We start from the raw sequence: 20,671 nt of genomic DNA, 5'->3' as shown, positions 1-20,671 counted from the left end.
TGGGCAGCTCTCTGGCTGACAGGTTTGGAGGTAGAAGTCCCTGCTTGGGCAGAAAAGACAAAGCGGGTATTTCCCTCGGGGTTGGGGGGCTTTCACGGATCTGCTTTGTGGTGATAAAGGGCCTCCTAGGCTTGAGCTGACTTGACCTGCCAAGTTCCCAAGCAACCCGGATCCCACCCACAGCTCCCCCTCTTGGCAGCAGAGTGATGCGTACAGCCCAGAGACCCCCCCACCTCATGACAGGTTGGAGATGAGAGATGGCTTTCTCTAGGGGAACATGATTTGGTAACTTCTCTGATTTGAATTGAGCTTTCCTCCAAAGGAAGGGACTCTTGGCGTGGTCTTGGGTCCCCAAGCCCCACTTGCTTCCTGTGCTCACTGGGAGCAAAGGCAGGGCCCCAGTGGAACCCTCACCGCCACCGCCACCTCCACCTCCCTACTGGCAGTTGCTTCCTGCACCCAGCTCCAGCCCGCCCTGGGGAGGGGCTGAGCCCGCCCTGTTCATGATAAGACGCAAGGGCTGCCCTCTGAAGAAAGCTCCAGAGAGAAAGCGGAGGGGAAAGAAGCGAGCAGTGGCCTGCAGGTGTGCGGGCTGAGGCCAGGAGTGGCTCACACCCTGACCCCCCACCAGCAACCCCACCCCCTTGCAGACAAGGTAAGTGGGTGGGAGGCCGGAGGCCCAAAGACCCTTGTCTTCCCCGGCCTCCCGGTGCCCCTCTGCCCAGCGTGCCTCTCTCCATGTGGCAGCCTGGACTTCCCACTGCCCTAGAGAGGCTCCGGCTGGTTTGGGGTGATGGAGCTGAGCTTTGGGCCTGATCCGGACTATTTTCTGACCTGGGTTTACAACCATTTCCAGGGTGGGCAGCTGCCAGTGTGGGCTTGGGGCCGGGCTACGGGCATGGAGCTGAGTCATCTTGAGGGAGCCCCTTCCTCTCTTACCCGCCCTCATCTTCCGTCTGGTACGAAGGGAGAGGGCTGGGTGACGTGGTCGCCGAGGGTCCCTCCAGCTCAACCATCTCCGCTCTGCCTGGAACGACTCGGCCCGTGTCTTGCTGCCGTTGGGGCGTTCTGGCCCGAGGGCTCACTCTCTCCCTCCCGCTTGCCCCGGGGAACCACGGGCGACCTGCCAGGCCCCGGTTGCCCACCCAGCGTCCTGCCCACCCTCCCGCAGAGCCACCGCAGCCATGGCGGGCATGCAGACAGCCACGGGGGACTACATCGACTCGTCCTGGGAGCTGCGGGTGTTCGTCGGAGAAGAGGACCCCGAGGCCGAGTCGGTCACCCTCCGGGTCACAGGGGAGTCGCACATCGGTGGGGTGCTCCTGAAGATTGTGGAGGAGATCAGTGAGTGCCCACGGGTCCCCTGGCACTTCCGGGCCGGCCCTGCTGCGCAGCTCTCGATAACAGAGTCGCAGTGACTCAGGCAGCAGCTTAATCATTTGGTTCCAAAAAAGATATTTCCCCAACTTAACTTCCGCTCCCTCCCGCTGTCTTTCCTTCCTCCCCTCCAACTGGCTTTGCTAAGACCCCAAGGGGCAGCCCCAGTCCCCCGTTCACCCACTTCTGGGCAGGAGAGGCCTGGCCTTGGGGGTCATTCTGGGGGTCTGAGGGGAGAGCAGAGGGGGCTCTTGGTGACAGGGACTCACTCCCACACCCTCTCCTCAGGCGGAAGCCCTCAGCAGGCTGGTGACAGGCCCAGCCTGGGTGGGAAGGCCCTGCCCCCACAGGAAGTTACAGCAGAGCGGCCTGTGGTATCAGCCTGGAAGGGAGCAGGCCTGGTGATGGGGGCTTCTCATCGCCTTTCTCTGCTGGGAGCGGGGGCGGCCCCTTCCTGGGAGGGCAGCAGGCCCACTCCGATAGCCAGAGCCGGAAGGCAGACCCACCGATAGGCCCAGGCAGCCTGGGTCCCAGGGCCCTTGCCCGTGGGGACAGGTGGATTCCTCAGACCAGCTGATGTGCCCTGCAGAGCCCAGGAGGGAGGTCGGTCAGCTTGTGGACAGCACGGGGCCCCGGGCAGCCCGGCCAGAGGCTGAGGTGGTGTGGGGAGCTTCTAGAAGGCAAGGCCCAAGGAGGCCGTGAAAGCAGAAGTGGAGACTGGCGGGTCCCTCAGGAGGCTGGGCGTCAGATGGAGACTCAGCAGGCCTGGCCTCGTAGGGCAGAGAGAACGAAAACCCGGTTGGCCCTGGGGCATGGCCCACGGCAAAGCAAGAGACCTAAACAAAAAAGCTGGTCAGACCCCACTCTCCATTGCTGCTGGGCCCCCAGGGTCAAGTCCCTCCAGTTCCTGTCCCCTGGCCTGGGATACTGTCCCCATACCTTTTCTCCCACTCCGACATCTCTGAGGCTCAGCCAAGCCGCCTGTGCCAGCTGCTGGCCTGGAACGCAACGGGGCAGGTGAGCCTCCCACTTTAGCCGCCAGCACAGGGCTGAGCATTAGCTGATGCAGAAGGGGAGCCATCCTGGGAGCCTGGAGCCAAGATGGGCCACAGCTAGCCCAGGACAGAGAGACTTCCCAAGAGAGGCTGCTTAATATGCGTCCTGAGAGGAAGCTGCAGCAAAGAGGAGCCCCGCCAGTTTGGGGGCAGAGCTGAGGTCCAAATTGGGGCCCCTAGGCCAGGGGGGGACTCCTGGAGTGTCACAAGAAACAAGGCTGGCGTGACCACCATAAGGCATTTTAGATTCCATCCTGGGGAGTTCCTGTTGTGGCTCAGTGGGTTAAGAACCTGATATGTGTCGGCGAGGATGCAATCCCTGGCCTTGCTTGGTGGATTAAGCATCTGGGGCATTGCCACAAGCTTCAGCGTAGCTCCCATATGAGGCTTGGATCTGGTATTGCCGTGATTATGGCATAGGCTTCAGCTGCAGCTCCAATTCAACCCCTAGCCTGGGAACATCCACCTGTGGCCCTAAAAAGAAAAAACAAAAACAAAATGAAAAACAGAAATAGATGCTCCATCCTGGACGTGGAGAGCCGCAGCCAAAGGGTTTCCAGCGAGAGGCTGGGGGCAGGGACACCAGGTCTCCTATGGACGGCAGTGAGGATGGCCAGGCGGTGGGTCTTACCGGCAGGATGAGCACAGACGAAGCGTGCTGGCTGAAAGTGGAAGGAATGATGCTCGGATGTGGAGGGAGAGCTGTAGTCACCCAGCCCCCAGAGGCTGCGGCGGCGGCGTGAGGGGAGGCGGCAGCGCCTCTGTCCAGCGTCCGGCAGAGTGAGGTTAAGAGGACCTGGGGCGCTGGGACTAGGAGTCATCACACTGAAGTCCCAGAGCCTGGCACATGGTCTGGTGAACCAAGGCTGCTGGAATGATTGAAGGCAGCGGCTGGTGGGTTTTTGGCTTGGGGTCTCTCACAGCGAGAAGAGGAAGCTGTGGACCACGTGAGACCCCCCGGAAAGGGGCTGCGGCCAAGGAGGGCGAAGAGGGTTCTCTTACCGAACCAACAGGGAGGGATGGGGGCGGGTCAGGAGAGGTGCCAAAGGGTCAGAAGGAGATGGGCAGTGGGCGCCCCAAAGCCAAGAACAGAGTGAGGGCGCACTGGGGAAGCGCTCAGCATCACTGTCGACCTCAGGGCAGGAGGAGGAGAGAGGCAGGTGGGAGGGCATAGAGCTGAGGGCCTGGGACCACTCCCCTGGCAGGGCTTCCACCCTAGAGGCTCTGCTCAGCCTGTGCCTTTTTTTTTTTTTTTTTTTTTTTTTGTCTTTTTGTCTTTTGAGGGCCACACCCACAGCATATGGAAGTTCCCAGGCTAGGGGTTGAATTGGTGCTGCAGCTGCTGGCCTACACCACAGTCCCAGCAATGTGGGGTCCCAGCTGTATCTGCATCCTATACCACAGCTCACGGCAACGCCAGACTGTCAACCCACTGAGCAAAGCCAGGGATTGAATCCGCGTCCTCATGGATGCTAGTCGGGTTTGTTAACCACTGAGCCACGACGGGAACTCCCGTCCTGTGTCTTTGTGCTCACCTGGCTCTAGTTCAGGCTCCTGGCAAAAGGATGGAGAGTCGAGGCTGTGGCCTCCATGACTGGCTGCAGGACCCTGAGGTGTTGGCGTTTCTTTCTTTTTTTAGAAAGAGGTTCCCAGGCCAGGGGTTGACTCAGAGCTGTAGCTGCCGGCCTACGCCACAGCAACACCAGATCCGAGCTATGTCTATGACCTATACCACAGCCCCAGGGCAACGCCAGATCCATAACCTGCTGATGGAGGCCAGGGATCGAACCTGCATCCTCATGGATACCAGTTAGATTTGTTTCCCCTGAGCCACGATGGGAACCGCGAGGTGTTCGCCTTTCTAAGCGAATACCCATGCACTGTATAGATGCGGCCGCATGCCTGTCAGACACCACGCCCTCGCCACGTGGCGGCAGGGGCTGCTCGGGCTCCGTTGTTGCTCGTATCTCAGGAACTTAAAAGCTGAAGGCCAGGGAGGGTCTAGCCAGCGTGGCCAAGGTCAGATAATAACCCCTGGATATTTACAGATTCCCTGCTGCAGCAGTACCCAGCATGCCCCCAGGCCCTGCAATCGCCTCTGCCTCCTGAGCTGGGGGCGGGGTGGCACAGAGGGGCCATGAGGCCAGGAATTGCAGGAGGACATTGCAGGGAGCCCAGTGGGCTGGAGTGTGTGAGGCGGGGGGTGGGACACTGAGATTCTGGGTTGGGGGCTCCCCTGGGAAGGGACTCCCCTCAGCAGCAACTGAGCCTAGAAGGACAAGCAGGGGTACCCAGCAAAGAGCTGTTCTGCCGTGACCCCGCCCTAAGCTGACCCAGCCTAGCCCTGCCCTTGGCCTGGGCAGGGGTGGTGGCGGTCGGCACCTCTGAATCGCAGGCTTGTGCTCCGCGTTGGGGGCAGGGCCCCCAGGGCTGGTGTGGCCCTCACCCTTTGCCTGTGGCCCTGCAGAGCGCAAGCAGGACTGGTCGGACCATGCCATTTGGTGGGAACAGAAAAGGCAGTGGCTGTTGCAGACCCACTGGACACTGGACAAATACGGGATCCTGGCCGACGCCCGCCTCTTCTTCGGGCCTCAGCACCGACCCATCATCCTGCGGCTGCCCAATCGCTGTGCCCTGCGCCTCCGAGCCAGCTTCTCCCAGCCCCTCTTCCAGGCCGTCACTGCCATCTGCCGGCTCCTCAGTGAGTCCCTGGCTGGTCCCCATGCTGCCCCCTGCAAGGGTCTTGCTGGCAGTGGGCCCCTCCCTTTCCAGGCCCAGCATTATCACTGGGTCCTTGCTGAGCTGTCCCTCATCCTGCTGGCTGGGCGGTGACCTGCCCCAAATGGTCCGTGGGTGGGGCGGGAGGTCACAGGCCAGGACCCTGGCCCCCGCTGAGGCCCCAGCTCCCCTCAGGTATCCGGCACCCTGAGGAGCTGTCTCTGCTCCGGGCCCCTGAGAAGAAGGAGAAGAAGAAGAAGGAGAAGGAGAAGGAGGAGGAGGTGTATGACTTGACCAAGGTCGTCCTGGCCGGGGGTGAGCGCAGGCCAGGCAGCTGCGGGGGCAGCCGCAGGGGCAGGGGGCTGGAGGCCTGGGGCCGGGGGCTGGGCCTGGCTGACCCCGATCTGCACTCCAGGTGTGGCACCTGCCTTGTTCCGGGGGATGCCAGCCCACTTCTCAGACAGTGCCCAGACGGAGGCCTGCTACCACATGCTGAGCCGGCCGCAGCCACCGCCAGACCCCCTCCTGCTCCAGCGCCTGCCCCGGCCCGGCTCCCTCTTGGACAAGACCAAGCTCCACAGCAGGTGCGCCTGCCGGGTCTGCTCGTCCCCTGGTGTCTGGGCTCCTGTTCCCAGAGTCCATCCCGTCCCCTGCCTCCGGCTCACCCCCCCATCCACGCCTGTCCCCAGGCCTTTCCTTATATGTGTGTGCTGGCCCCCAGCCCCCTGCCCAGCCCCCACTTGCCCCGCTGCCCCTGGCTCAGCCCTGACCCCTCCCCTGCCCGTGTTGTGGCCCAGGTGGCTGGACTCGTCGAGGTGCCTCATGCAGCAGGGCATCAAGGCTGGCGACACACTCTGGCTGCGCTTCAAGTACTACAGCTTCTTTGACCTGGACCCCAAGGTGAGCAGGGTCAGGCAGAAGGGGGGCTCTGGGTCAGCAGGACGTGGAGACCTCAGGTCTGGGCTCTGGGGACCTTAGGTATCTGTCTGTCCGTCTGTCCATTTGTCTGTCCACACCCCTGTTTATTACTTCCAACCAACACGGTGCTGAGGCCTGGTCGATGCCAACAGCTGTTTCTCGAGGCCCGTCAGGGAGATAATGACCACAGCTCAGTGTAGACAGTGGTAGGTGTCCTTGGGAAGCCTGCATCTGAGATCAGGGAAGGCTTCCTGGAGGGGGTGGCACTGGGACCTGCAGCATCTAGGGACAGGTGAGGGACAAGGCTTTGCAGGCAGGCACCTGTATGCCCCTCTCCCTCCCTGCCTACTATCCGCGCCCCCTTCCTGGCAACTGACAGGTTCTGTGGTCTCAAAAACCTCCAGCGCACCCTCTATATGTGGCCCCAATTTTCCGCCCCCCGCCCCGCTTCACAGCTAAACTTCTAAACGCTCTCATCTACAGAACCCTGGGGGCCAGTGTCCTTCCTCCACAAGCTTTCCCGTGGGTACTGCTCGACTCCCTCTCTCTGCCCAGCCAAACCTAGCCTGCAAGGTGCCCGTGCCCTCCATGCCGTCTGTCCCCTGTTCACTGTCCATTTGCCCCCTTCTTCTTTGGCCACTGGGGATCCACACATGCCCAGGGGTCTGCGTCTGCGGTGGCCCTGCCCAGGCTGCTCGGCTCTTCCCGGTGTCTGGGGCCTCAAGGTGTGGCAGGTCCCAGGGGTCCAGCCCCAGCTCCTTCTCTCCCCTGATTCCCCAGGAAGTTCCAGACTCCTGGATTTAAGTACCGTCTCTATGCTCTTCATGGCACTCAGATCTGTCACCTCGCTCCTCTGAGCCCTAGACCATCTCTGCTCTGGCACCTCAGGCTTCTGCCTGAACCGGACCTCCCGGTTCCCAGTCTGCCCAGCACATCCTCCCACCACGGACTCAGGGCAAGAGCCCTGTACTGACACCATTCTGGAGCCTTCCATTGCTCTCCCATCTCATGCCTCGTTGTGTCCTGCTTGATCCTTCCTTGAACTAAAATCCCAAACCAGCCATTCCTCTCTGTCCGTCTGTCATTCTCCTCCGCCCTTCAGCATCAGCCTCTCTCGTGTGAGTTGCCACAGCCGCTCCAACAGACCTCTCTCCTCCTGGGTCTCCCCAGCCTCCACAGAGCCTCCAGCATGAACCTTTACAAAGGTGCATGAGGTCCTGGCACTCCTGCTTCAAAGGTTCCTGTGGCTGCCCAGGCCCCCATGACCAGGCTGATCAGGCCCCGGGCACTGCCGTGCACCTGCTCCCCCTCCCACTGCCCCCCTCTTCCTCTCCTCCAGAGGGTTGGGCCCTTCTCCCACCTTCCCCTGCCTTCTTTTGGATCGAGTGGTTTTCACGGGTCCATTTATCTCCTTTGTATTTGCTATGCTGCTTTGTACAATTTTTGGTGGATGCTTTAGGGGTTAGAATTCACCTATGCAATTATCATCCAGCAACACGCTGCATCAACTACAGTGTAAGCACCTTACAGTAGGAGCCCTTGTCTTCCTCTCCTGACCTCTGCACTTCACACATCACACGCTCCTCTTCTACGTACGTCAAAGCCCACAAGACACTGTCATCCTTGTGGCTTTTTTATTATGATGGTGGCTGTATTGAGAAATAATTCATTACCATATAATTGGCCAATTTAAAGCATACAACTCAATGGTTTTTAATATATTCACAGAGTTGTGCAACCATCACCCTAAGCAGTTTTTTGTTTCGTTTTTTGTCTTTTTGTCTTTTCTTGGGCCGCTCCCGCAGCATATGGAGAATCCCAGGCTAGGGGTCCAATCGGAGCTATAGCCACTGCCGGCCTACGCCAGAGCCACAGCAACGCGGGATCTGATCTGTGTCTGCAACCTACACCACAGCTCACAGCAATGCCGGATCTTTAACCCACTGAGCAAGGCCAGGGAGCGAACCCGAAACTTCATGGTTCCTAGTCAGATTCGTTTACCACTGAGCCACGATGGGAACTCCCACAAGCAGTTTTAGAACATTTTTGCCATCCCCCAAAGAAACCCCGTACACAGGAACAGCCACTCCCCATTTGTCGCTCACTCCCCAATCTTGGCCCCAGGCATCTACTAATCCCCTTTCTGGCTACAGATGTGCCTGTCCTGGGCATTTCGTGTACATGGAATTGCACAATATGTGGCTTTTTGTGGCTGGCTTCTTCCACTTAGTGTAATGTTTCCAAGGTTCGCTCACGTTGCAGCATGTCAGCGCTTTGTTCCTTTTTATGGCAAAATATTTCATTGTATGTATTTGCCACATTTTATTTTTTCTCCATCCATTAATAGTCATTTGTTTTGCCTCCCATTTGTTGGCTGTTATGAACAAAGCTGCCGTGAATGGTCACATACAAGTTTTTGAGTGAACATGTGTTTTAATTTCTCTTGCATATATTCCTAAGAGTAGAATTTTTTGAGTTGTCATCATGATTATTTTTACTTTAACCAATCCACTGTTTTTTTGTTTCTGTTTTTGTTTTGCTTTTTAGGGCCTCACCCATGGCATATGGAAGTTCCCAGGCTAGGGGATGAGTGGGAGCTACAGCTGCCGGCCTACAACTGCAGCCACAGCAATGCAGGATCTGAGCCGTGTCTGTGACCTACACCACAGCTCATGGCAACACCGGATCCTTAACCCACTGAGCAGGGCCAGGGATCGAATGCACTACCTCATGGTTCCTAGTCGGATTTTTTTCCGCTGCGCCACAATGGGAACTCCAATCCATTATTATTATTTTTTTTAATCAAACTTTTGGTTTTGAGATAACTACAGATTCATAGGCAGCTGTCAGAACTAATAAACACAGATCCCAGATACCTGGGGACTCATGACCCAGTTTCCCCCAGTCAGTATCACAACAAGAACCTTGACATGATACAGTCGGGATACAGAATATTTCCATCAGCCAACTGTCCTGCAAATACATTTCAAAAACATGAAAAACATTCTTTTCTCTCTTCCCACACGCCCACCCTTTCCTGTGCTCTTAATTCCGGGGTATAGATCCGGATTTACAACCGGTATCATTTTCTGCCTGCACGAAGGACTTCCTTTAAACATTGCTTGTTGAGTTGATCTACTGGTGATGAATTCTTTCAGCTTCTGTATGTTTGTAAAAGTCATTATTCTGCCTTTGATCTTGAAAGATACTGTCACTTGCTACAGAGTTCTTGGTTGACAGGTTTTTTTCTTTAAAGATGCTGCCTCACGGTCTCATGGCTTGCACTGCTTCCAGCAGCAGATCTGCTCTCTTTGTTCACCTGTATGGAACGTGTATTTTTTTTTTTTATGGTTTTCTATCACTGGTTTGAAGCAATTTGATGATCATGTGCCCTGGTTTGCTTCAGGTTTCTCATCCGTAGGGTCCATTGAGCCTTTTGAATCTGAGTTTGTTTTCATCAAGTTTGGGAAACATTTGGCCATTATTTTTCAGAGGTTTTTTTCTGCTCCCCCTTTAATGGGATTCCAATTAGACAGCTTAACATCGTCCCCCAGCTCACTGGTGCCCTATCCTGCTTTGTGTTTTTTTCCCCAGTCTTATTTTTCTATATTTCATTTTAGAGAGTTCTACTGCTCTGTCTTCAAGTTTACTAATCTTGTCTTCTCCCGAATCTGATCTGCCATTAATCTCATCCCTAGAAGTCTGACCTTTTAAGTATTTCCCATCTCTTCTTAACATGTTCATGCTGTTCTCTACTTTCTTGAAGTACAGAATATATTAATGTCACTTTTGAGTTTTTTGGTCTGCTAATTCTATCATGCGTATCATTTCTGGACCTACTTCTATTGACTATTGATCTCCTCACTATGAGTTGCATTTTTGTTTGCTCTCGTGCCTGGTAGGTTTTTTTTTTTTTTTAATTGAAGTATAGTTGATTTACAACACTGTGTTAATTTCTGCTGTACAGCAAAGTGTTTCAGATACATAGATAGATAGATATTTCTTTTCATATTCTTTTCCATTATGGTTTATCTCAGGGTATTGAATATAGTTTCCTGTGCTACACAATAGGACCTTGTTGTTTTTCCATCCTGTATTGAATAGTTTGCATCTTCTAGTCCCAAACTCCCAATCCTTCCCTTCCACACCTCCCTCCCACTTGGCAACCACAAGTCTGTTCTCTGTGTTTCTTTCTGTTTTGTAGATATGTTCATTTGAGTCATATTTTAGATTCCACATATAAGTGATATCATACAGTATTAATATTTTTATTTATGACTTCCATTACTTAGTATGATAATCTCTAGATCCATCAATGTTGCTGAAAATGCCTGATAATTTTTTTTTTTTTTGGATGCTAGACATTGTGAATTTTATGTTTTTGGGTGCTGGATTTTTTTTTCCCTTTGGTAGTCCTTTAAATACCTTTAAACTTTGTTTGAGGATGAAGTTAATACACTTGGAAACAGTTCGATGCTTCTAAGTCTTGCTTTGAACATTAATTAATAACAAAATTTATAATAATTAAATAATAATTAGACCAGATGAAAGCAACTTTTAATCTAGGGCTAATTTACCCTATTACTGGGGTAATAGCTTCCTGAGTATTCTGATGAGACATATATGATGAGGTTTCTCTCATCTGTTTTGGGAATGTGAGCTATTCCCACCCTCATGTGAGCTCTGGTCAGTGTTCCACTTGCTGCTTTCTGGTGTTTTCTTCCAACAGCCTTGCATCTTTCCCTTACATGGCATGCTGGTCAGTACCCAGCTAAAAATTCAAGAGGAGCCCTCAGCTGACTTTAATTCAGAGCTTTCTCTCTGTATAGCTCTCTCCTGTCCAGCACTCTGTCCTGTGAATTCCAGCTGCCTTGCCTAGCTACCCCCAATTCTGAAATGCACCTGCTCACCTTGGGGAATATGTCAAACTCTGTTTGGGGTCCTCCTCCATGCTGCGGTCACTCCAGGCAGTAAGATGGGGGCAATCTCATAATTCATTTGTTCCCCTTCTCTTAGGGATCCCTGTTCTATGTGGTCTGTTGTCCACTATCTAAAGCCCATATGGTCTTTATTCTTTTCTTTGTTTTAGAAATTAAATTACATTTTTAATCCAAGTAATATATGAATAGTCCTGAGAGTAATGACAAAAAAATCAGTTCCCTACCCCACCTCTTCTTATGCCAGATTTCTGATCTCTAGAGACTGTAGCTTCGGTTTTTTGGCCACACCCATGGCATGTGAAAGTTCCCAGACCAGGGGTTAAATCCATGCCACAGTAATAATTAGAGCTGCTGCAGTGACAATGCTAGATCTTTAACCCATTTAGCCACCAGGGAACTCCTAACTTTGTAGCCCTTTATTCTAGTGTTTATATCTATATGGCCAGCTTGGATCTTTCCCTTGCATGGTATGCTGGTCAGCACCCAGCTAAAGATTTTTGATTTTTGATTTTTCCATTTCACACATTATCTGTTCACTTTGTATGAAAGATGAAGATTTAGGAGTTCCCGTTGTGGCTCAGTGGTTAACAAATCCAACTAGGAACCATGAGGTTGCAGGTCGGATCCCTGGCCTTGCTCCATGGGTTAGGGATCCGGCGTTGCCGTGAGCTGTGCTGTAGGTTGCAGAGGCGGCTCGGATCTCATGTTGCTGTGGCTCTGGCATAGGCCGGTGGCTACAGCTCCAATTAGACCCCTAGCCTGGGAACCTCCATATGCTGCGGGAGCGGCCCTAGAAAAGACAAAAAGACAAAAAGACAAAAAAAAGAGATTTAGCTGTCTTTTTTTGGGAGGAGCCATGCCTGTGGCAAGCAGAAGTTCCTGGGGCAGGGATCAAACCCAGCTGTGACCTAAGCCACAGCAATGACAACTTCAGATCCTTAACCTGCTGCACCACCAGGGAACCCCTACAACACACACATCTCTGCATAATTTCCAATTGAGTTATGTTATAGATTTTTGTTAAAAACATCATGATTGTGGCTATAAATAGTAACACATATAAATAGCATTCTTAGCTAAGCCACAGAGTATCTATCTATACTTCCTTTCTTGGTCAAATTTTTTCTTTAAAAACTTTTTTTTCTAATACAGAAACTTCATTGGTCAAATTTTTCTTGGAGTTCATAAATGTTATATTTTTATTTATTTTCTATTAATTGTCTGTGTACAATTAGAAGAGAGACCCCAAAACGCTATCTGGACACTCTCTGTGAGTCTGTGCCTTGTCATGGGGGATCTTGACAGTTATGAGGTGGGATGTTCCATGACCAAGCCCCTCCAACACTGCAACCCAAACACAATGCCCCTTTCAAAATGATTGATTACTGGAGTTCCCGCCATGGCATAGTGGAAACAAATCCGACTGGGAACCATGGGGTGGCAGGTTCGATCCCTGGCCTCACTCAGTGGGTTAAGGATCCGGTGTTGCCCTGAGCTGTGGTGTAGGTCGCAGATGCAGCTCAGATCTGGTGCTGCTGTGGCTGTGGTGTAGGCTGGCAGTTACAGCTCCAGTTCAACCCTAGCCTGGGAATCTCCATATGCTGTGGGTGCGGCCCTAAAAAAGCCAAAAAAAAAAAAAAAAGATTGATTACTTTAGGATATCGGTCAGTGTGATCTTCTGGTCAGAACCATGGAATGGTGGCAGTCTAGACCCACTGCTTGATGTTTGTCCTAGAATTTCTCTTCCAGATTTCCTAGGAATTCCTGTGTTGGACTTCTTGATTCCTGGATCTCTCCAGTTCCTTTTTCTTTTTCTTTTCTTTTCTTTTTATTCTTTTTGGCTGTGCCTATGGCATGTGGAAGTTCTCAGGCCAAGGACTGAACCTGTGCCACAGCAGTGACTGAGCCACTGCAGTGACAATGCCAGATCCTTAACCCACTGTGTCACCAGGGAACTCCTTTGAGTTCCTTTCTCTTGACTGACTCCTTCATTTTGGTGGAGCATGTATTTTGATAACTTCCCCTAGATGGTAAAATAGTAACAGCTTCCCCTAAATGGTTCGAAATCCTGTTTGTTTGAAAAGGTCCCTGTTCTACACTCACTGGCATGATAGTTTGGCTAGTTATAGAATTCTGGGTTTGAAACGGTTTCCTGCCAAATTGTGAAACCATCTTCCCGCCGCCCTCTAGTTTCCAGTGTTGCTGAGGAGTCTGATGGAATTTTTATTTTCAGTCCTTCCTTGTGACACTTTTTTCTTGGAGGGGGAAGGGAGGCACTGGAAGCTTTTAAGAATCTTCTCTTTATCTCTTGGTGTTTAAAAATCTCTCGTTTCCCTGATTGCAGTGGCTCAGGTCACTGGGGTGTGAGTTTGATCTCTTGCCCAGCACAGTGGGTTAAAAGATCTGGTGTTGCCACAGCTGCAGGGTAAGTCACAGCTATGGCTCAGATTCAACCCCTGACCCAGGAACTTCCATATGCCATGGGTGTGGCCATAAAGAAACTCTCCTGGTAGCCTAATGGTTAAGGATTTGGCATTGTCTTTGCTGTGGCTTGGGTTTGCTCCCTGGCCTGGAAATTTCTGCATGCCGATTAAAAAAAAAAAAAAATCTCTCAATAGCAAGTTCATTGGTGGTCAAGTGGTTAGGATTCAGTGCTTTCACTGCTGCGGCCTGAGTTCATTCCCTAGTCTGGGAACTGAGATCCCGCATCAAGTTGCTGCATGTCACAGCAAAAACAAACACAAACAAACAAGCAAACAAACAGAAAAACTCTCAATAGTATGTCCTAGTATGAATCTTTCTTCACTGATTGTCCTACACACTTGCTGAGACCTTCAAATCAGAAACCTGGGTCCTCCAGTTCTGGAAGAATGTTCTCTACCATCTCTGTAATAATTTCCTCCCTCCATCTTCTGGTTTTCTTTTCTGGAACTTAGTAGATATTCGATCTCCTGGATTAATTTTTTTAAAGAAAAAATTAGACATATATATATATATTCTATAATATATACATATATGATGTTTGTTGTCTTTTTTGTTGTACTTTCTGGGGTGTTCCTTGACATCTTCCAAATAATCTAGTGAATTTTTAATTTCTGCAATGCTCTTTTTATTTTTATTTAATTTTGTTTTTTTTTTTTCTTTTTTCTTTTCCTTTTCTTTTCTCTTTTTTTTTTTTCAGGGCTGCACTCATGGCATGTGGAAGTTTCTAGGCTAAGGGTCCAATCAGTGCTGTAGCCGCCAGCCTACACCACAGCCACAGCAATGCCAGATCTGAGCTGCCTCTGTGACCTTCAGCAGAGCTCAGAGTAACGTCGAATCCTTAACCCACTGAGCAAGGCCTAAAACTGGATTGTGGTGATGATGGTTACCTAACTGTATAAATGAACTAGTCAAGTTCATTTCAGCTGAGCCACAACAGGAACTCCTGCAACTATCTTTTTAAATTCTAAGAGCTCTTATTTCCTGAGTATGTGTTTTTGTTTTGTTTTGTTATTTAGCGTAACATACATTTAGAAATAGTCATAAGTGGGAGTTCCCATTGTGGCGCAGTGGTTAAGGAATCTGACTAGGAACCATGAGGTTGTGGGTTCGATCCCTGGCCTTGCTCGGTGGGTTAAGGATCCGGTGTTGCCGTGAGCTGTGGTGTAGGTTGCAGACACAGCTCGGATCCTGCATTGCTGTGGCTGTGGCATAGGCTGGTGGCTACAGCTCCGATTGGACCCCTAGCCTGGGAATCTCTATATGCTGTGCGGGAGCGGCCCTAGAAAAGGCAAAAAGACAAAAATAAATAAATAAATAAAATGAGAAATAATCATAAGTGTAAACAACATATCAAGCAACAGAACTTTCTCAGCCTTCAAAAGCCAAGCAGTATCTCCTACAGGGAGAACCACTAATGTTACGGCCAACACCATAGATTCATTTTGCCTGTATTTGAAATCTGCACAAATGAAATCACACAGTCTAGACTCTTTTGTGTCTGGCTTCTTTCACGCAGCATGGTGCTCGTATGATTCATCCATGTGGCATGGAGTGGTAGCATATTCTTTCTCATGGTTTGAAGTATTCCGTGATGTCAATTTACCACAATTAATTTTCCAACCTGTTATTGACAGGCATTGTATAATTTTCAGAGTAGGCTACTACGCTCTGACCCTCCCAGGAAATATCTTCTGGCAAACATATGTAACATGTTTCTGTAGGGAATGTACCCAGAGGAGGAAGTGCTGGTTTGTGAGGTAGGTGATGGTTTAGCTGTAGTAAATAACTGTTAAACAGATTTCCACAGTGGCAGTACCAATTTACACCCCCATCAGCAGTATATGAGAGTTTCTGTTGTTCCCTTTTTCAGCGCATGGTATTTCCTATCTTTTCCCTTGCAGCCGTTTTGGTAGGTGTGTAATGGCATTTCATGTGGTATTTTGTTTTTTCAAGTGGCTTTACTGAGCTGTAACTTACATACTATAAAAGCCAGCAGTTTATTTTAAATAAATTTATACAGGTAGGTAACCATCACCACCACAATCCAGTTTTAGAACTTTTCCATCACCCCAGAAAGTTCGCTAGTGCCCATTTGCACTCATGCCTCCTCCCACCCCACAAACCCAGACAACCCCTGCTGTGCTTTTTATGTGGCTTTAATTTACATATCCCTGATGACCAATCAAGTTGAGAACCAATCAAGTTGAGAACTTTTTCATACGGCTATTAGCCATTTGGACATCCTCTTTTGTGAGGTTTCTGTTCAACTATTTGCCAGTTTTGTTTTTTATTTTTTGGGGTTTTTAAATTTTTTTTTTATTTTTGTCTTTTTGCTTTTTTTTTTTTTTTTTTGTCTTTTTGCCATTTTCTTGGGCTGCTCTCACAGCATATGGAGGTTCCCAGGCTAGGGATCGAATCGGAGCTGTAGCCACCGGCCTACACCAGAGCCACAGCAATGCAGGATCCGAGCCGTGTCTGCAACCTACACCACAGCTCACGGCAACGCCGGATCCTTAACCCACTGAGCAAGGGCAGGGACTGAACCTGCAACCTCATGGTTCCTAGTCGGGTTCGTTAACCACTGCGCCACAACGGGAACTCCTCTTTTTGCTTTTTTTTTTTCCTAGGGCCACACATGCGGCATATGGAGGTTCCCAGGCTAGGGGTCTAATCAGAGCTGTAGCCACCGGCCTACACCACAGCCACAGCAACGCTGGATCCTTAACCCACTGAGCAAGACCAGGGATCGAACCCGAAACCTCATGGTTCCTAGTCGGATTCATTAACCACTGAGCCACGACGGGAACTCCTGTTGCCAGTTTTTATATTGAGTTGCTTGTCTTTTTCATATCGCTGTGTAGGAGTTCTTGATATATTCTGTATTTGAGTACTTTGACAGATAAATATATTGTGGAAATATTTGCCCATTCTATGCTTTGCCTTTTTATTCTCTTAAGGGTTTATTTTGACAAGAAGTTCCTAATTTTAGAGTTCCCTTCGTGGCGCAGTGGTTAATGAATCCAACTAGGAACCATGAGGTTTTGGGTTCGATCCCTGGCCTTGCTCAGTGGGTTAACGATCCGGCGTTGCCGTGAGCTGTGGTGTAGGTTGCAGATGTGGCTCAGATCCTGCGTTGCTGTGGCTCTGGCGTAGGCCAGTGGCTACAGCTCCTATTCCACCCCTAGCCTGGGAACCTCCATATGCCGAGGGAGCGGCCCAAGAAATAGCAAAAAGACAAAAAAAAAAACAACAACTGTGGTGTAGGTCAGAGGATGTGGCTCAGATCTGGCATTGCTGTAGCTGTGGTGTAGGCCAGCAGCTGCAGCTCCAATTGACTCCCTCGCCTGGGAAATGCCATATGCTGCAGGTATAGTCCTAAAAAAAAAATTCCTAATTTCAATGTAATCTGATTCATATTTTTTCTTTTATGATTAATAGCTTTTGCATCCTGCTTAAGAAATCTTTTATTCTAAGATCACGCAGATGTAGTCCTATTTTTCCTCTAAATATTTTCCTGTTTTAAATTTCATATTTAGATCTGCAACCCATCTGGAATCGATATTTTTGTATGTTATGTGAGATAGGGGTACAAACACTTTTTCTACCGTATACAGTTGACCCAGTTCCATTACGGAAAGAGCATCTTTCCCCAGCGATGGCAAGGTCACCTGTGTCCTAAGTCAGGTGATCAGATCATACGTGTGTGTCTCTCTCTCTCTCTCCGATTCCATTGATCAGTTTGTCTCTCTTTGTCAAGGCCATGCTGTCGTAATTACTATAACTTTATAATTACATTCCTTTAAAAAATAGCATCCTGTTCCTGGGAGTTCCTGCTGTGGCGCAGTGGGTTAATGATCCAGCAGTGCTTCTGTAGCGGCATGGGTTCAATCCCCAGCCCAAGACAAGGGGTTAAAGATTTGGCATTGCCTCTGTTGTGACATAGGTCATGGGTCACAGCTGCAGCGTGGATCAGTCCCTGGCCTGGGAACTCTGTAACCCGCTGAGCCACAATGGGAACTCCTGACCAGGAACTTCCATATGCCAAGGGTGCGGCCAAATAAGAAAAAAAATATAGCATCCTGTTCTTGTTTTATGAGTGCAGTATTTTGTCTCTGTAAGGATTTTAACATATTTGATTTTTTTCCCCTTCTCCCTACATTGTCTTTATTTTTCCCCAACTCTTTTTCCCTGTCTGACTTGGTCTCTACAGTTTCACACCAGCAGTTTTCTTTAAATGTGGGTAATTGATGGAGTTCCTGTTGTGGCTCAGTGGTAACAAACCCGACTAGTATCCATGAGAACGTGGGTTTGATCCCAGCCTTGCTCAGTGGGCAAGGATCTGGATTGCTGTGAGCTGTGCTGTAGGTCAAAGACACAGCTCGGATCCTGTGTTGCTGTGGCTGTGGTGTAGACAGGCAACTGTAGCTCCATTTGACCCCCAGCCTGGGAATGTCCATATGCCATGAGTATGGCCCTAAAAAAAAAAAAAAAAAAAAAAGTGGACAATCTTTGCCTGTCCTTTTGTATTTTGACACAAGTTTCTAAGAAGCCAATTGGAAACCCTAGGTGGATGAATGGGGCTTGGCATTCTGGGGGTCTCCTGCAGGGGTGGGGCAAGGATGCCACTCTTTTGTGGGGGTTTCTCTTTGGCTTCTCAGCAGTGACCCCTCTGCTCTCCTGAGTCGGGGATAGAAGGCTCACGCCAAAGTCTTTGCTGACAAGTGGGGAAGGACTGGGGAAGTGTCACCTTTCAAAATGCCAACTTTCTCTTAATTCAGCAGCTTTCAGTATAGTGCACCCCACCCAGCTGTGCCTGGAGTACCAAATGCAGGGGTACCTCTGGCTCAGCATCTCCAGAGAGTAAATCTCTGGCTTCCACTAGGTGCCAGCTTGCTGTCACTGGCTGCGGGGAGTGGGGAGGGACCTGCTCCATTTACAGACTTTAAAAAAAAAATGTTTTATTGCCACACTTGTGGCATATGGAAGTTCCCAGGCCTGGGACTGTACCTGAACCTCCACAGCAACCTGAGTCGCTGCAGATTCTTAACCCACTGTGCTACAGCAGGAACTCCCATTTATAGACTTGCGAGGGTTCTCGTTTCCGCCCCCCTCCCCTCCCAGAAGACCCCAGGCTGGAGCCTTCCTGCAACGCGAATTGGATGCCTTTGTTCAGATCTTAGTTCTTTCTGCTGTTTGCTTTCTGATACTTTCAAAACTTGTTAGTGCCTTTGCCATAGAACAAGCGAGGGAAAAGGGTGTGAGATCCTAGCTCACCTTCCCTGCAACTCAGGGCCCATCCAGGCATTTGCTTTCTGTCTTCCAAAATTTTGTTGCCATCTCTCACCTGCTGTAGTTGCCTCTCTCTTCTTTGTGCTTTTGGCTTTATCCTTTTTATACTGTTGCTATCCGTTTTGGTGAGTTTCAGAGGGAGCATGGGCTTGGTCTTCCGTGGGTAACCGGGATCCCCCTGTGAGCTCCCTGTCCCTTCTCTCTGGAATGTTCTTCCATCACTTTTCTCTTCAGTGGCTTGTTGTCATCCCTCAGGTCTCAGCACCGCATGTCACCTCCTTCAAGGAAGCCTTCCCTGAATGCTTGCTCCTGTAGTGCAGTCCCCCCTCCCACCCCAATCCCATTCTCTCTCATCACCACAGAACTGCTGAGGTTCTTATCTGAGGGTACGAGTGAGCCGCCCTTTGGAATCTATTTCCTTTACAGCTTTTTTTTTTTTTTTTTTTTGTCTTTTTAGCACTGCACCTTCAGCATACAGAAGTTCCCAGGCTAGGGGGTGAATCAGAGCTGTAGCTGTGGCCTACACCACAGCCACAGCAACACAGGATCTGAGCCGCATCTGCCCACCTACACCATAGCTCACGGCAATGCCAGATCCTTAACCCACTGAGCGAGGCCAGGGATCGAACCTACGTTCTCATGGATGCTAGGCAGATTCGTTTCCGCTGAGCCACGATGGGAATTCCCTATTTCCTTTATAGCTTTGATGGTACTTTTGAATCACTTATTGATTGATTTACTCAGTCCCCCTTGTCCCTTCAGCAGCCGGCAGGGCCAGGGCACACAGTGGACAAATACTATCTGCACAAAAAGGTTTAAAGAGAAGAGGCTGCCACGGGCCTAGGCAGATGGGCTGGCAGGCTGGGGTTGGGTCTGCTCCCTGTGTAGTAGGGCCACTAACTGAGCTTGCACAACACGGAGGGCATGGCTCAGGCCTAAGGCTCGCAGGAGCTTGGCATGTGGGATGCCCAGGGCAGTTGGCATCCAACCAACCCAGCCTCCCCCTCCCTCTGCTCCAGACTGACCCAGTGCGGCTGACCCAGCTGTACGAGCAGGCTCGGTGGGACCTGCTGCTGGAGGAGATCGACTGTACCGAGGAGGAGATGATGGTGTTTGCAGCCCTGCAGGTGCCTGGCAGGCCTGGGGGCTCCGGGTGGCTCAGTGCGGGCCAGGCCCAGGGCGGGCAGGGTCTTCCATCTCCGGGGAAGCCAGGCTAAGGGCACTGCAGGGCTAAGGGTGCCATGTGCCCCACCCAGTACCACATCAACAAGCTGTCCCAGAGCGGGGAGGTGGACGAACCGGCCAGCACAGACCAGGGGCTGGATGACCTGGATGCAGCTCTGAGCAACCTGGAGGTGAAGCTAGAGGGATCGGCGCCCTCGGACGTGCTGGTGAGGAGGGGCTCCAGCAGGGGCTGCGGGCAGGCTCCATCGCAGGGGCCGGCCCCGCTCTGACTCCCCTCCTCCTCAGGACAGCCTCACCACCATCCCAGAACTCCGCGACCATCTCCGGATCTTCCGGTGAGTCTGGGCCCAGAGGTGGCAGCCCTGCTGGGGGGGCCCGGTGCGGAGAGAGGACAGGACAGGTGCCACAAAGCTCCCGCCTCACCCTCAGGCCCCGGAAGCTGACCCTGAAGGGGTACCGCCAGCACTGGGTGGTGTTCAAGGAGACCACGCTGTCCTACTACAAGAGCCAGGACGAGGCCCCCGGGGACCCCATTCAGCAGCTCAACCTCAAGGGTGAGTGAGGGTGGCCGGGCCAGGAGAGGGACAGGCCAGGGGCTGGCTCGGGGCTTAGCTGGACGACCCATGGGCTGGCCAGGTGAATGTTTTCACTTGTCTCCTCCTGGGGACCCACGACAATGCCCTCTAGCCCGAGGCCGCTGTGTGG

The 20,671-nt window shown here is 51.2% G+C and overlaps 1 protein-coding gene across 1 annotated transcript in view; it reads left to right on the top strand.

Annotated features, from left to right (window-relative positions):
• The window catches only part of FERMT3 (fermitin family member 3), a 23,112-nt gene continuing 2,692 nt past the window's right edge, over positions 252 to 20,671 (top strand). Inside the window, exons 1-10 of the mRNA XM_003122594.4 lie at positions 252 to 655; positions 1,172 to 1,344; positions 4,900 to 5,133; positions 5,346 to 5,465; positions 5,566 to 5,734; positions 5,948 to 6,050; positions 19,801 to 19,908; positions 20,038 to 20,172; positions 20,252 to 20,301; positions 20,396 to 20,520. Coding sequence (XP_003122642.2) covers positions 1,185 to 1,344; positions 4,900 to 5,133; positions 5,346 to 5,465; positions 5,566 to 5,734; positions 5,948 to 6,050; positions 19,801 to 19,908; positions 20,038 to 20,172; positions 20,252 to 20,301; positions 20,396 to 20,520 — 1,204 coding nt within the window. The 5' untranslated portion in view covers positions 252 to 655; positions 1,172 to 1,184. The remainder of the gene's footprint in view (positions 656 to 1,171; positions 1,345 to 4,899; positions 5,134 to 5,345; positions 5,466 to 5,565; positions 5,735 to 5,947; positions 6,051 to 19,800; positions 19,909 to 20,037; positions 20,173 to 20,251; positions 20,302 to 20,395; positions 20,521 to 20,671) is intronic.

This window comes from Sus scrofa, chromosome 2 (genome assembly GCF_000003025.6).
Source record: "Sus scrofa isolate TJ Tabasco breed Duroc chromosome 2, Sscrofa11.1, whole genome shotgun sequence".
Taxonomy (NCBI): domain Eukaryota; kingdom Metazoa; phylum Chordata; class Mammalia; order Artiodactyla; family Suidae; genus Sus; species Sus scrofa.
The sequence above is the reverse complement of the archived record's forward strand: the minus strand, read 5'-3'. Positions and strand labels throughout refer to the sequence as shown.